Source organism: Rhinopithecus bieti, unplaced genomic scaffold (assembly GCF_001698545.2).
Source record: "Rhinopithecus bieti isolate Rb0 unplaced genomic scaffold, ASM169854v2 scaffold_5982, whole genome shotgun sequence".
Classification (NCBI taxonomy): domain Eukaryota; kingdom Metazoa; phylum Chordata; class Mammalia; order Primates; family Cercopithecidae; genus Rhinopithecus; species Rhinopithecus bieti.
In genome coordinates, this window is record NW_016805132.1 from 1,170,825 (window position 1) to 1,185,572 (window position 14,748).

The following is a 14,748-nucleotide window of genomic DNA, read 5'->3' on the forward strand; positions in this document are numbered from 1 at the left end:
GAAATTGTTTTTAGTGGCAAGAATGAGCTCATTACAGATGCAGCTTGTGCTAATAATGATAATTTACTGAGCAGTAAAATCACCTCTCTACCTCCCCCGCCAACAGACGACACTCTAGAAATTATAGGCTAGGGAGAAACAGAAAGGATAAAGATTAAGGAAAAGATTTGCAATGCGGAACTGCTTAAACAAAGGGAGTTACAGATTTGCACATTGAACTCGGTGATCTTAATCACGAAGTTGTAGAATAATTAGATACTGTTAAAGAATTGCTTAAATTGCCTTTATTCAATTTTGTTACCTCTATCACTGGGTTGTTTTTTCTGGTTTTGTTTCAGTTTTACAGCTCAAGTCATTTTTTAAAAGTTGGTGCAAAATGAATTAGTCAGTGACTTAAATATGGATGCACCATAAGATCCCATGGATGGAAGTAAGATATGGGCAGTTGCAAGGGGTCATTTCAGTCCTCACACCCCGTTAATTTCATGGGCAAAGACCCTCAATAATCTTGAGGCCCTAGGAGCTATCTGCAAACTGGGAGAGGGGGTCGGGCACACATCCATTCCTGTCTCTCATTCCTGAGAGGCCAGCACAGATGCAGCAGGCTGGGCCACCCCCCAGTCCTGGCAGTGGGGAGATCTAGCTCCACTTTTCCTTTACAAGATTGTGGGTTTTAACTCTTCCAGGGTTTTCAGAACACTGGGAAAAAATCCCGACAGTTCACTGAGTTTTGCCTCCGCCCTTGGAAGGGAATGCCAGCTACCCTCTATTGAGATGTGGCTTTTTTTCCTTTGAACACTTTTTTTTTTTTTTTTTTGAGACAGTCTCACTCTTTTGCTCAGGCTGGAGTGCAGTGGTGTGATCTTGGCTCACTGTAATCTCTGCCTACACGGTTCAAGAGATCCTCCCACCTCAGCCTCCTGAGTAGCTGGGATTACAGGCATGCGCCACAATGCCTGGCTAATTTTTGTATTTTTAGTAGAGATGGGGTTTCACCATGTTGGCCAGGCTGGTCTCAAACTCCTGACCTCAGGTGATCCACCCGCCTCAGCCGCCCAAAGTGCTGGGATTACAGGCGTGAACCACTGCACCTGACCTTTCTTTAAACATTTAATCTCTAAAATATTAAAATATCTTTTAATTCAAATAGGGATATTTTAATGACTTTTTTCTTGCTTATAAAACAATACCTATTGTCTATGGAAAATTGAAAAAAGCATAAATAAATAAAAGTAACCAATAGGACCATCATCCAAATGACCACTGCTAGCATTATAGGTTAGTACCCCCCCCACCCTTTTTTAAAAACAAAAAGCAGGATTATAGTGTGTATGAGTTTGTGTGTCTGAGTAACATGCACAGGTCTGGTGTTATTGTACAGTTTTATGACCTGCCTAAGGGATCCTACGTAATTTTATACAACACCATTTTTCCATCATATCATTTAAAAATAATGAAATGTACCATAATCCTGAACCCTGTGGGGAAGGTGCCGTTATCTGGTTTTGTGTGACAATCTCCCTTTACACACATTCCTGGTTGTTTTTCTAGACAAAGGTTCTTAACCATGCCTGTGGTGGGGACCCACGGCAGTCTAACGAAACCCGTGGGCCTCTTGTCAGAACAATATTTCCAAATGTTTAAAGCAAAATACATAAGATTACAAGGGAAACAATATTGAAATATTATCAAAATATTAAAAAGAACAAATTTATAAAACAGCCATTTGTTTCTTTATTCTTATTTTGAATAACAGTATGTGAGAGAGTAGATATAGCCACTGTAACCACCATGATTATAAAGAGATGAGCTTTAACATCATTCAAGCTGTTTGCAGCCAGAGCCACGTGATACATAAAACATCCGTGACTGCTCTCAGGCTAAGGTGACAGGTCTTGCAGTGGTTTGTGGCTTACATTCATCAAGGAAGGAAATACTAAATTTCGCCTGGAGGTTAGTGAAAACAATGATGTAACTTTTTTTCTCATCAAAGTTCTCTGACCTTCTGACTTCTACCCATGGAATCATGGGAGCCCAGGATGTCCAGGTGAAAATTCTTGCCTTGGAAAAAACCTCCCAGACCCAGACCCAGCTTGCTGCCTCGTGTGGCTCTGCATGTTTCTGAGCAGATGAAAAGCGGATGACAACGGTCTCATTGTCCCAGGAGCTGTTTTTTTTATTTCTTCTGCATGCGGATGGTTGCTGAGGGAGGTCAGGGTGCCTGCTAGTGGCAAGAGCATGTTATCCAGTGTTACAGCTTGAACCATGTCCCTCAAAAAAAAAAAAAAAAACACCGTGTGAAAGTCCTCGTCCCCGTACTTTATGTGACTTATTTGGAACTAGAGTCATTGCAGGTGCAATGAGTTACAATGAGGTCACAGTGGAGTAGGGCATGCTCCCGATCCAGTGCAACTGATGTCCTTGTGAGAAGATGGCCATGTAAGAAGAAGGCAGAGAGGCACCCAGGAAGCCTGGAGTTAGTAGCAAGAAATGCCAACATGGCTGCAAAACACAACAAGCTAAGAATAGGTGAGGAAGGATTCCCCCATGGGTTTCAGAGGGAGCAGGGCCCTGCTAACACCCATTTTGGACTTCCCGCCCCCAGAACTGTGAGACAATAAATTTCTGTTGTCTTAAAGCCACTCAGTTTGTGGGACTTTGTGGAGGCAGCCCTATCACACCAATATAGCTGGTATCTGCCAACTGGATATCCCCTTCTGGGGACCGGGATTCTGGAAAACCAGGGCTGGGGTGGGCGTGGTGTCTGTGTCGCTGTCAGTAACATGCCAGGACCCAGAGACTGTTTGGTCTTCAGTGAAGATCCTGGCCTGGCTGCAGTGTTACCTCGGGGGTTAGGAACCCTAGCTCATGGTCAACATAACCTGGAGAAAACCCGCACAAGAAACTTCAGCATGCAGAAAGCAGCCTCTTTATTCCCACATGACAAAAAAAAAAAAAAAAAGGTCTTTATCATTAATGACATGCGACTGTCAACCACTCAGGATGCAGGCGGCAGTTAAAAAATTCTTATTAAATTTCTTTATTGCTCATTGGACATGATTCCAACACGAGAACGGCAGGTTTCGGAAGCCCCACTTAAAGTTCACCTTTCCCTGGGAGACGCTGCGCTTCTAGCCTTCTGCATACTTTGCGGAGGACAGTGGCTCTAGGTAAATCTTCCCACTGCATGGTATACTTGGCCTCTGAGCACAGCCACATGTCAACGGAGTTCTGGGGTCCTCTCTCAGGGGCCTTCCAAGGGCAGGGCAGCTTCCATCTAGGAGAGAAACCATCCGTGTGAGTTGAAGGCACCTGGCCCAGCTAAGCCGAAAAGCCACTGCACACATTTCATCCCCTACAGTAGTAGGAAGGAAAGAGACAGCCCTCCTCACCTGGAATAGAAAAATCGGGATATTTTGGCAGCAGCTCTTCATGCTGCAAAACTTTTGGAGAAGGAGCAGAAGTTTTTGTGGAGCTAACTCCGTATATTCTAAAACAAGAACAGAAGTCACGAAGTTATGGACCTTTCATTCAGAACAGAATAAGAATAAATATAAATACAATATATAAGAGTAAATATGTGAACATGGTATGTTTATTTCCTTACAATTTATTCTAAAGGCAAAGATCATCCTCCTCATTTTGCAGAAGAGAAAACTGAGGCTACTCAGTACCCTTGGGCCGTAAGCCACTGCCAGGATGGTAGCCCTGCTGGTTTTTACTCCTAGCCCTTCCCTGCAAACCAGCAAAGACCACAGGTAGAGCTGCGGGAGAATGCTGAGCACAGGTCAGGAGCAGGGGGCAGCTGCCTACTGGGGAAGCCCTGAAACTACAAATAAGGCACCTTTTCTAAGATGAATCACACACAAATCGTCCTAGTGCTGGGATGGGGACATCTGGTAAACCCCCGTCCTGGGTTTGCACTTCTCCCTTTGATCTTGTGCCTGGGGTGCCGACCCAAACCAGACTCACTCTTCATATGGTTTCAGATGTGCTTTCTTGGCCCTCTCTGTGATGTCCAGGAAGTCCTTGTAGCAGTTTTTGGCCATGACAGTATATCTTGTGCCACAGCCAAATTCAGTGACCCTGGCTCTCGGCAGGTAGCCTGCCCAGCCAGGGACTGGAGGCTCCTGGAGAGGTTTCTTTACATATTTGCATTCTGTAAAAAGACACCATGGCACAGAGAAAGCAACTAAAAAATGTTATCCACTGATCCAGAAGCTGAGGCCTGAAAACTTGTGACTTGCCTAGGGTCTCCTAGTTCGGAGACCAGCACCCTCTTCAGTAACCAGGACTGTGCTCTGTCCCCTAGATATGTTTGTTTCTGGCCAGGCACTGTGACTCATGCCTGTAATCCCAGCACTTTGGGAGGCCGAGGTGGGCAGATCACCTGAGGTCAGGAGTTCGAGACCACCCTCGGCAACATGGTGAAACCCTGTCTCTACTAAAAATACAAAAAGTAGCCGGGCATGGTGGCACGCACCTGTAGTCCCAGCTACTTGGGAGGCTGAGGTGGCAGAATCGCTTGAACCTGGGAGGCAGAGGTTGCAGTGAGCTGAGATCGCACCACTGCACGCCAGCCTGGGCAACAGAGTGAGACTCCATCAGAAAGAAAGAAAAGAAGAGAAGAGAAGAGAAAAGAAAAGAAAGAAAGGAAAGAAAGGAAGAAAGAAAGGAAGGAAAGAAAGAAAAGAAAAGAGAAAAAAGAAAAGAAATTTATCTTTCTCATTTTAAGAAATGGAGCCTTTGCGTTTGGCACTGACCCCTGGGATTTGGAACTGTGTGGGATTCTGGGTACTCTGGGGCAGCTCAGCTGGCCTATGAGAATCTGCATGCGTGACCAGGGGTGAGGGGAAATGGTTTCAGGACACTGCTACCCAGGAGCAGGGGGTGGTGCTGCTGATTGTACTGGTGCAGGGCCCGCAGGACCATCTCCTCGGAGTTGACAGGCTTCAGTTTCGGGGCAGTGGCCACTGTGCAGCAAAATTCCCGCAGCTGGTCTTTATAGCGCTGTGTTTTCTCCTGGAAAGTTTTCACACAGTGGTTCATGTCATCCTCCCTGGACGTTCCTTGGCAGCTGAGGAATGGTACGAAGCCTGCAAGAGCCGAATGGCATCATGGCCTTCAGCAAGACTGGCCAGCAAGGAATTCAGAGCCCGCCTAAACTCCCCAGCATTTCAGCCCACCCTTTGGCATTTCTTCCTCAGCCAACAACACTACATTTTTCCAAAGGCCATTAATACAAACAGTGCTGTTGTTTCCACTGTGACTGGGCCCTCCCAAGGTCACAAAAAATGACCTTGGAGCTGGGGAGGGAAGGCCCATTTCAACAAAGGCGGTGACAGTAATACTCTTTGAATAGCAAAGCCCCTGATGTCAGCCTGATGGAAAATGGGGAAAGCATTTAATGGGCCAAAATGATAGTCTAAGGAGTAATTGAAATTATTCATCTTTTTAGAGAGAGAAAGCTTATTTTCCTCGACACTTCCCAAATGCAATTTGGGATCTTTCTTGCCGGACCATCAGGAAATTGCAGGCTTATTAAGAGCAGAGCCCTATTACACAAAAAGGTAAATTCATTATCTGCAAGACCCACTCCTAGCACAATTTTTCACCATTTCCCACCAAGTAACATATAATCATTACAATTAGTATGGGTAAAACACAACTATTTACTGAAACTGGAGGCTGAATCCTAAGTACTATAACATTGTCACAATAAAACCATTTTTTTTTTTTTTGCAGAACAAATGAGGAAAACTGGTTAAGAACTTGGTTTTAAACTGCAAAATAAATAAATAAATCTCTCTCCTTATGGAAGCCCAACATTTTTGCCATGGTCTCCAGGAAAACAAAACCTGACTGGGGAGTTGAAAGTAGCAATCCTTACCCCCTGAGCCCTGCAATAACCCCCTCTGGAAGAATCTAATTACTAATCTTGACAGTGTTGGAAGCCTTCCACACATCGCCCAGTCTCCCCAACCCTTGGACGACTAAAAGATAGCCTAATATTAGGAAGACTCTAGAGGCCTTGCCACAGTGGTTTCCCTGCCATCAGGGCCTACTTTGATCTGCCTAGGTTTTATATTAGTGCATATATGCACGCACATAAACATACAAGCTACCTTTATTGAGTCTCGCTAAGGACCAAGACATTTAAAATAGGTTATGTATGCTGGCTCCTTTAATCCTCACAACAATCTTATGGTATCCCATGTAGTGGGTTGAACTGTATCCTCCAAATAGATATATCCAAGTCCTAACCCCTGGTACCTGTGAATGTGCTCTTATCTACAAATAGGGACTTCTCAGATGTAATTAAGGGTCTAGAAATGAGATCATCCCAGATTTAGGGTGGGTCCTAAACCCAATGACTGATGTCCTTACAGCTGAAAGAAGAGGGAGACTTGAGACACAGGGGGAAATGCCATGTGAGGATGAAGTGACTGGAGAGATGCTGCCACAAGCCAAGAACACTGGGGCCACCAGAAGGTGGAAGAAGCAAAGGTGGGAACCTTCCCTAGCGCCTTCAGAAAGAGCATGGCCCTGCGGGCACCTTGATTTCAAACATTTGGCCTCAGAACTGTGAGGGAATGCATTTCCATTGCTTTAAACCACCTAGTTTGTGGTAATTTGTTGCAGTGGTCCTAGAAAACTAATACATCCATTTTATAGAATGTTGTACTTACCACAGAGAGGCAAGTTACAGTCTCATCGACGGTGGCCAGAGATTCGAACCTCAGCTTGTCAGAACGCAAAGCCCATTCTCAACCAGCCGTTAGGACCAGGATGAGGCTGGGCAACCTTGGAATATCCCCCTAGCACCACTCCTGAGAACGGCTGTATGGGAGAGCCAAGGGTCTGTGGGGACCACTGGGTTTGTCACCCACAGGGATATGACTTAGTAAGTTCTCAGTAGCCCAGAAGCCTGAGGAGGAATAGCCTCTAGGTAGGGCAACCAATTGTCCTGGTTTGCCGAGGACTGAGGAGTTTCCCAAATGCAAGATTTTCAGTGTTAAGGAAAGTCCCAGGCAGTCCCAGGACAAAGGCAGTTCCAGGTAGACCAGGGCTGTTGGTCAGCCTTCCTTTAGGGGATGCAGGAAAGGATGGGAGCACAAGGATAACCTTTGTGGAGGACTTGAGAAAACTTGGGGAGGACAGGGCCTCTACTTATTCGTGTGTCTATCCTCATCACATTGTGTCTATCCTGGTCCAGATTCTTTCAACAGGCATTAAGTGCTTCCTCTGCATACCGGGACATGTGGTCTAAGTTCTGCCTCTCAGAACCCAGCCATCAGCCATCTTCAGCGATGGAATGCTCTCAATGCATGTCTCAAAAGCTAGAGCGCCTAGACTGGTCCAGTTGGCTGCACAGACACAGACAGTGGGTCAAGGCAGGGACAGAGACCAGGACATGGGTTCCCCTGCCGGGCACAGCTGTAGAGCACATCCACACTTACCGCTGTAGCCTGGTGTGATTGGCAGGTTTCTCATGAAGGTCTTAGAAGGCTCCATGATTTCGCTCTCTGTTAGTGGAGGGAAGAGGGAATGAAATGATCTCATCAAAAGTCACTACCTTAAGGAATTACTGTTGAGTGTGCACAAGCTCTTGGAAGTGGAAGAATGACTGCCAGGGGTTGGGCCTGAGAGGCAGCACTACCATCTTACCCAAAGCCAGTGACATAGCTGGCTTCAGTCATAAACCAATGACCTATTACCAAGGGCCCATCACCTTTTCTGTTAACTTGGATAACAGTCTGTAGATCACACCTACCAGCGTCTCCTCTCCCTGGAAGCACCCTCCCCTCCATCCAACCTCCAGCCATCCAATAATTGTGAACTAGACTCATACTATGGCTGTGAAACATGATAGAGGCTGGGAATGCAACGCTGAGCAAGCCCAGAAGCCCCTGTGTGAGGTTCATGAACCTCAGGGGAGGAGAGAGATGAGGCCTGCACACCCCAGGACTCCCTTCTTGATCCAGGTGAAATCAGGTTGCAGTGGTGATGCTTGCCAGCCCCCACCATCACCCCTGGAACATCTGACAATGTCCAGAGGCATAGTTGGCTGTCAGAAGTGGGGGATGGGATGCTACTGAACATCCTGCAATGCACAGGAGCCTCCCCGCATCCTCCGGCACACACACACACACACACACACACACGCACGCACAACAAGGGAGAAGAAGTTCTGGCTTGAAGGAATCAGGAAGTCCCAAAAGGCAGACATGGAGTCCAAGGAGGGTAAGCAGAGGCCACCCTCTGCTTCAGCGGGCTCCACTGAAACATCAGTTTATGTGAATGCTGTTTCTGCAATAAGACACCTTTCCTCTTTGGGCATCGCTGGTCATTCCCCCCAAGTGGGCTGAGGCCTTGCCAAGTCCTGCCTGCTGAGCCAGTTCATCTCTTTAAAGCAATGCCCTTGAGGCTGGAAGAAGAGGATTCAGGGTAGAGGGGAGGGCCACAGTCATGGCTTAGTCAGCAATGATGGGGATTGTTAAGACAGTTCAGCCCCTGCCAGGCTGACAGCAGTGAGGACTGTGCCATGTCTAGGCCAGTCTAACCCCTGGCATCACGTACCTGGCTCCTGGGAGGAAGCACTGAGCCTGGAGTCAGACAGACCTGGCTGTGAGACCATGTCCCACCCATACTGACCAGCTGCTTACTTTTCTGAAAGCTTTCCACGCTTGTTTAGTCCTCTCAACAGCTCCGTGATACAAATGCTATATTATACCCATTTCCCGATTTAAAAAGGCAACAGACAGGGAACACGGGCTATGCCCGTGCAGTTGCAGCAGAACCGCATTCTCCTTTAATCCCCACAGCTTCCCTAAGAATGAGTTCCTGTTGGAACCTCCATTTTATAAATGAGAAAAATAAGGCACAGAGAGGTGAGGTAACTGTTTCAGGGCTCCAGAGTGAAAGGGGGTGTGAACAGATGACCTCTAAACTCTCAGGGACAGGATATGTTGCCCAAAAGCATCAGCTGGGGTAAAAGCCTGCCCGGAGGTGGGCAGGGAGGAGGGTGGGGAGAGAGGCGATGTCCTGAGAAAGGGGGCTAGTAGGGAGTAGAAAGTACCAGCAGGACCCCTCCTACCACCCTCTTCCAATCCCACCCCAGCGCTCACCTGGGCGGGGCTGGCTGTATCCGGTGCCCACCTGGCCTCTGCCGGGCCGCCCAGGACTGCCTTCCACCAGGCCTTTGTGCGCTCACCCCGTGGAGCACAAAGGCCCCACCGCTGCCAGCCTGCCCCTCCCCCACTCTTCCCGGGGTCCCACCTGGAAGGTGGGTGAACGGAGTGAATCTGGGGCGCTTCCCCCAGCGCCCGGCACAGCCCGCCCCGCCGGTGTAAAGTCGGGCATCTGCGCAGCAAACATCTGGCCTCGGAGCTGTCCTCCGCGCCTTGGCTGCCCCAGCCAGGGACAGGGTATGCAGAGGGCTCTAGGTCAAAGCGGGCGTTTTTGCGGGTGGAGACACCGCGGCGGCTGGGCCTGCTGGTCTGGCTAGGGAAGTGGGTGGGCGGGAACAGGGGGCGGGGCCGGCAGTGGGCGGGAGGAGGAGAGGCCTGGGGGCCCTGGCGCCTCCAATACAGAAGCTTCCTGGGCCTAGCAGCCCCTCCCTCACTGTCTCTTGTTAGGAGAGGCAGATTTTCAGGTGGCCGGGACAGGTGAAGGCAGAGAAGAGTGGCTGTGCACCTGGGGAAGGTGAGTCATCCTTCTTTCTAATCACCCTTGGTGGGGCACCCAGACTTCCTCTCATTGGATTGAAACCTACCAAGATGTCCGCCCTATGAACCAGATTTTGTGGGGGCGGGCACGCGCTGGCTGCTTCCTTTACAGAAAACGACGCTGAAGCTGCGCTACTTCCAGGACACGCTTGTTTGCTGCACCTCCAGGCCTTCCCTATCTCTACTTGTCTAAAAATTGAATTGCAAATGAAGGCTGGTGGAGCCTACCACCATTTATACCTCTCTTTTATCACCCCATTTAGAAATGCCTTGGGCCATCAGGAAGCTTTCAGAGCCAACTCTGGAGGGTGACTCAGGTGTAGGCTCTGGACACAGCCAGTTTCACGTGAAGGCTGGGATGCCCAGGGGCAAGAGCCCGGCCAGGCCTTCTGCATGTTTTAGTGACTTTCACTGGGGTGCAGTGGCATTGGCAGTGGTCACTCTGCTTACCTGCCCTCCTTCTGGCTAGATCACTTTCTTCTAGAGAAAACGGGCTCTGTGCATATCGATGGGGCCTTGGTTCCCAGCAAACAGGGGACCTAGTCTTGTTAAAGTAACTTAATAAAACGTATAGCACCTGGAAAAAACTGAAACTCTCCCTCCACCACCTGAGATGGGGTAGAGAGGGCGGTCAGTACTGATGTGTCCATCATGCAGTTTACAAACCCAGGATGGGGGAAAAACAATCTGGGCCACATGAGATTCAGAGTTTTGCTTTATTAGGCATCTGTGAAGACAAGAGTTTGCAGACACAATCCTGTCTGGTGGTGAACTGCTGCAAAGTTCTGTGAAGTTTGAATTTATCTTGTAGTGAACGAGACCCCAGTAGCTGATATTTTAGAATACTGGTCCATATTTCAAGCAGATGAGAGGTGTGACATTATGGCCAACAACTTTTATACTAGCCACCCACCTAAGCCATTTCCCAGCATACATATGCAGCTAAATCACAGCTATACATTTCTACAATGTGAAATTCGATCTTTGACTAATAATGCGTTTTGACTCCTGTTTACATTGGTGCATGCGATTCTTTGCTACCCTGGCAATTAACCAGACCTGGACTCTAAAAGCTAAACTTGGTCTAAATAACATTCTAAGGGTAAGGCAGCCTCTATAATCTGGACTCAGCCATCATTTTGCAAAAACAGTTGTATGGTTCCTCCTGTTTCCCCTCCTGTCTGTAACCTGTCTGTTATTCAGCATTTATTTATGCCTGCTGTGTTCGGAAAGGGCAGTTACAAGGGAAAGCCTTGATGATTCCGCTTCCTAGAAAGGTGAATATCAGATAATATGTCGGGGACAATTGAGTAATGGGTCAAGACAACAGGCCTTGTAGATGCTTTCTACGATTAGAAAAATGTGTTCAAGTGTACTTATCCAGTGCTCTTATTCTAGAATATTCCAGTGGGGTAGGGATGGATTTGGGGTTTTGTTTAAGGACTTTGACAACTGGGGCTGCAACTCTGTGGCCAAAAGATAAAATTATCATCCTCTCCATCACCTGTCTGCCAACACTGCAGATTTCTATCTGCTCATTTAAGAGAAACAGTACACAGGGAGATAGCGTTAATGCAAGGCGGGAAAGGCTTTACATTAGCCCAAAAAAGAGGGGCTTGGCCATGTTACTCACACTTACACTTAGCCAAGCAGAAAAGCTGGGCTTATGTACCACTTGGTTTCTTTCTTTGACCCTAGCATCCTGAAAACATTACACACAGTGGACCACGCTTTGCCCTCAGAGTGACTACTCTGTCCCGGAAGGAGAGGTCAACGACCCCTGAGGACGCAAAGCGTTTCTTCATTTGTTCTGTGCAGTCACATTGCTTCCAGACCCAGAACATTCAGCTCTTAAAGTCTGCACAGGATAATTGATAGAATCTGCTCCTTTCGATGGAATCTGTGACTCTTTGGGAAGGATGTGCATGGAGAAGGGTCTGATGAGGCTCCTGATCCAGGCGGTCCATGTGTGTTCAGTGTGTTCTGACCCTAGGCACCTCTGTCTATTGCTCAGTCTTGCGTACATAGTCCATAGCTTGGCATTAGCACAAACTGATGCTTAGTGAGCACAATTAAGAAATCAAACTGTGGAAAATTAAGGACAGTAACAAAAGTAGCATCAACAAAAATCAAGGATCATTTTCCTTTTTGAAACAAGAAAAGCACATCATAGAAACAAAGATTCTGTACAATATTCTAACATTATATGTACATAAAATTATATTACTCATAACTACATTGAAAAGTCTTATTTGTAGAATATGGCTGGCAACAAAGAAAGACCCATACCATTTAGCGTTTGAAGCAGGGCAGGTAGCAAGAGAACACTAGCAAAGACACCTTTGTGCCTGGATACACAATCCCGCTACTAAGTTACGTGACTAACCAGCACTCTCTAGTTCTGTGGTTTGTTTGTGTTTCACATTCTAGTAGGGAGTTCTGCAGCAGGCGATGTGAAAAAGAAGACATGGTCAAATGAAATGTGAAATGCTGTTTAAAATCTGCATATTGGCTATGATAATGGGTTTGTGAATCCAAGTTGCATTGGAAGTTCGCTCATTCTCCATTCATTATGCATGCCTCCAGTGATTTAATGAATTTCAGCAGGTGGAAAAAACAGCTTTGAACAGATCAGATGGGCTGTGAGTCAGATTCTTGATTCTTTTTCCTCATTTGGCTCCTGAATATTGCAGAAAACTGGTTTTGTACAGTGGGGAAGGAGAGAGTGAAGACCCTCCAATTGGTTCCTCAGTCAGCTCTGTTCTTGGTGTCCCTTTCTTGCAATTTTTTTCCCTCCCTTGGCCCTTCCTGTGAGGCTTAAAAGTACCATCTCCAAGCCAGGTGGAGCCCCAATCCCATTGACCAAGAGGGCAAGGTATGGGCTCACCTTCACGTGTAAGCACTCTTCCTAAGGGAGCCCAAAGGGAACACCTGCAGAGTGCAAGCTGTGGTCTGTGTGTGAACTTTCACGAAATCTCAAGTTAGTATTTCTCCAATTTCAGTTGAACCATGATGCAGTCTACACTACAAATGCAGATTCTGGTGCAGTTGGCCTCAGTTAAAAAGGGCCCAGATCCAGGAACCCGTTTTGAACACGCACCCAGGCAATTCTGAGGCAGGCAAGCCACAGGCCTGCTGTGAAAAAACAAAACAAAACTGACTTAATCCATCAAGTATAGATCTACAAATTATTTTTAGAGAGACTTGAAAAACTGAAGGTTTTAATGAAACATTGCATAGCACAGATTCTCTTCCCAAATTTCACCCATGTATTCCTTTCAAAATGTGGGACTCAATGGCCAAAACTCTTAGGGAGATGAAGGTGAGTGGGAAGGCGGGGTTAATTTAAAATCCGTCTGCTTTTCAAGGTAAGGGGCTCTTCTGGATGCCTGGGCTTGGTGATGCAAACAAGACCAATGGCAACTTCATTTTCTTACCCAGAATTCCTACTAGGGTTCACTAGAGTTACTTATGAACTCAGAAATCAGGGCTGGGCATGCTGGGAATTTATATCACAGCACAGAATTTGGGATACGTCAGTAACTCTTTACTATCTATTTCCATCATGGCAAGTTTTCACCTGCTAAGAATGTGAGGTATCAGCTCTCCTACTCGCAAAAGCCCTGGTGGATTACCCAAGGCTACGGTTATTCTTCCCCAAACCTCCTTGCTATTTAAATTATATGAGAACCTAAAACAGTGCCCAGTGTAGGCAGCCTTCTACCACCAGCTAAAAACATTCCCAGTTCCCACTGAATCACCACTTTTAATCACATGATGATGAAATTAACTGCAGATGGGTGGCATTTTATATTGACTGCCATCCAAAAAATTTAAAAAGAAAAGTCTCAGATGAAGATCTCCTCCTGGTTCAAAGATCTCATTTTAAATCTAGAAAGACAGCAATAGGGCATCCTAAATTCGACTTAACGGAGATCTGTTCAAAGCAGCGCAACCACTGCTGCAGCAATGTACTGATTTCCCTCTCTGTGGCCGTTTCACCACTTTTGTACCTATGAAACTAGCTGCTCCTCCAGGATCCTTTAATTTTCTATGCCTAAACTTTAATCTTAATTTCTGTTTTTCTGACTCCAATGTGCCCTCAAAAGTCACTAATTATTTCCAGCCCTGATTGTTCTCATCTTCCCTGCTGAAATTCACATGAGCAATGGCGAGGGTCAAGGTTAGGGAAAGAACAGTCAAGGTTGAGGTCAGCAGATGCAGATAAGTTGAGTCCCAGGGGGCAGGCAGCGGGGCAGAGGAGGGTTAGTAATTTAAGAAGTCGATCCCAACTTTGACACTCTTCGAAGTGGCTATATCAATGGCTGTGGCTTTGATCTCCGTGTCCCCAAACTGCATAAGGGTCTGGATCTCCCTCCGGGCGGGCACTGTGGTGCCACTGGTCCCTGTGAGATCCAGGCGAAGTGTGCCACACTTCTTCACCCCGGGATCAGTGATGAAGCTGACGTTGTCATGCTCAGAGCTGTAGATGTTGATGACAATGACCAGCTGGGAGGGCTTGGCCGGGGTGTAGCTACGCTTGACCAGCTCACCCAAGGCCACAGACTGGTCGGCGGAGATGAACTTGTCGAAGACGTCGGTGCACCACCGAGTGCCATCCTTCACCAGCAGCTTCTCGGGCGGGTGCTTGCCCTCCACGTAGCGGTTCAACACGCCCACCCCATAGGTGAGCGGCGACCGGCGAACCTTGATGACCGTGGGGTCCAGACCAAAGAGGACGGCGCCCTTGAGGATGGTGAGGCCCACGTCCTGGGGAATGATGATCCGGCACTGGTCCCCGAAGGCAGCCTGCACCGCCTGCTGCAGGAGGGGCGCCTCAGCAAAGCCGCCCACCAGAAAGAGGAACTTGACGGTGGACACCTCGGGCTTCTGAAACAGGTCCCCTGGAAGGAAAGAGGCAGGGAGAATGTCCTGTCACCAAAAGCCAGCAAGGAAGGGGGAACTAGGCTGCCTGCATCTGTGGGGAATGGACGAGACCACTTGTGCCAATGGGAGGGCA

At 47.5% G+C, this 14,748-nt stretch overlaps 2 protein-coding genes across 11 annotated transcripts in view; both read right to left on the bottom strand.

The window, feature by feature from the left end:
• Positions 1-1,762: 1,762 nt before the first annotated feature.
• SPMIP5 (sperm microtubule inner protein 5) lies at positions 1,763-9,491 on the bottom strand. Of its 8 annotated transcripts, none has more exons than XM_017871263.1 (8): positions 8,581-9,116; positions 7,461-7,526; positions 4,878-5,096; positions 4,484-4,531; positions 3,973-4,159; positions 3,393-3,490; positions 3,108-3,277; positions 1,763-2,271 (listed from the first exon to the last, which is right to left on the bottom strand). In XM_017871263.1, the coding sequence occupies exons 1-7, from the start codon at positions 8,636-8,638 to the stop codon at positions 3,132-3,134; spliced, it is 822 nt and encodes a 273-aa protein (XP_017726752.1). In that variant the 5' UTR covers positions 8,639-9,116; the 3' UTR covers positions 1,763-2,271; positions 3,108-3,131. The 8 variants fall into 8 exon arrangements, with proteins under 8 accessions (XP_017726752.1, XP_017726753.1, XP_017726756.1 ...); XM_017871264.1 differs by lacking the exon at positions 1,763-2,271 and adding an exon at positions 2,294-2,420; XM_017871267.1 differs by lacking the exons at positions 1,763-2,271; positions 8,581-9,116 and adding an exon at positions 9,280-9,482 and having other exon boundaries at positions 3,029-3,277.
• Positions 9,492-10,425: 934 nt separating this feature from the next.
• The window catches only part of HSPA12A (heat shock protein family A (Hsp70) member 12A), a 183,103-nt gene continuing 178,780 nt past the window's right edge, over positions 10,426-14,748 (bottom strand). For all 3 annotated transcript variants that reach the window (XM_017871248.1, XM_017871249.1, XM_017871250.1), the window contains one exon: positions 10,426-14,632. In XM_017871248.1, coding sequence (XP_017726737.1) covers positions 13,995-14,632 — 638 coding nt within the window. In that variant the 3' untranslated portion in view covers positions 10,426-13,994. The remainder of the gene's footprint in view (positions 14,633-14,748) is intronic.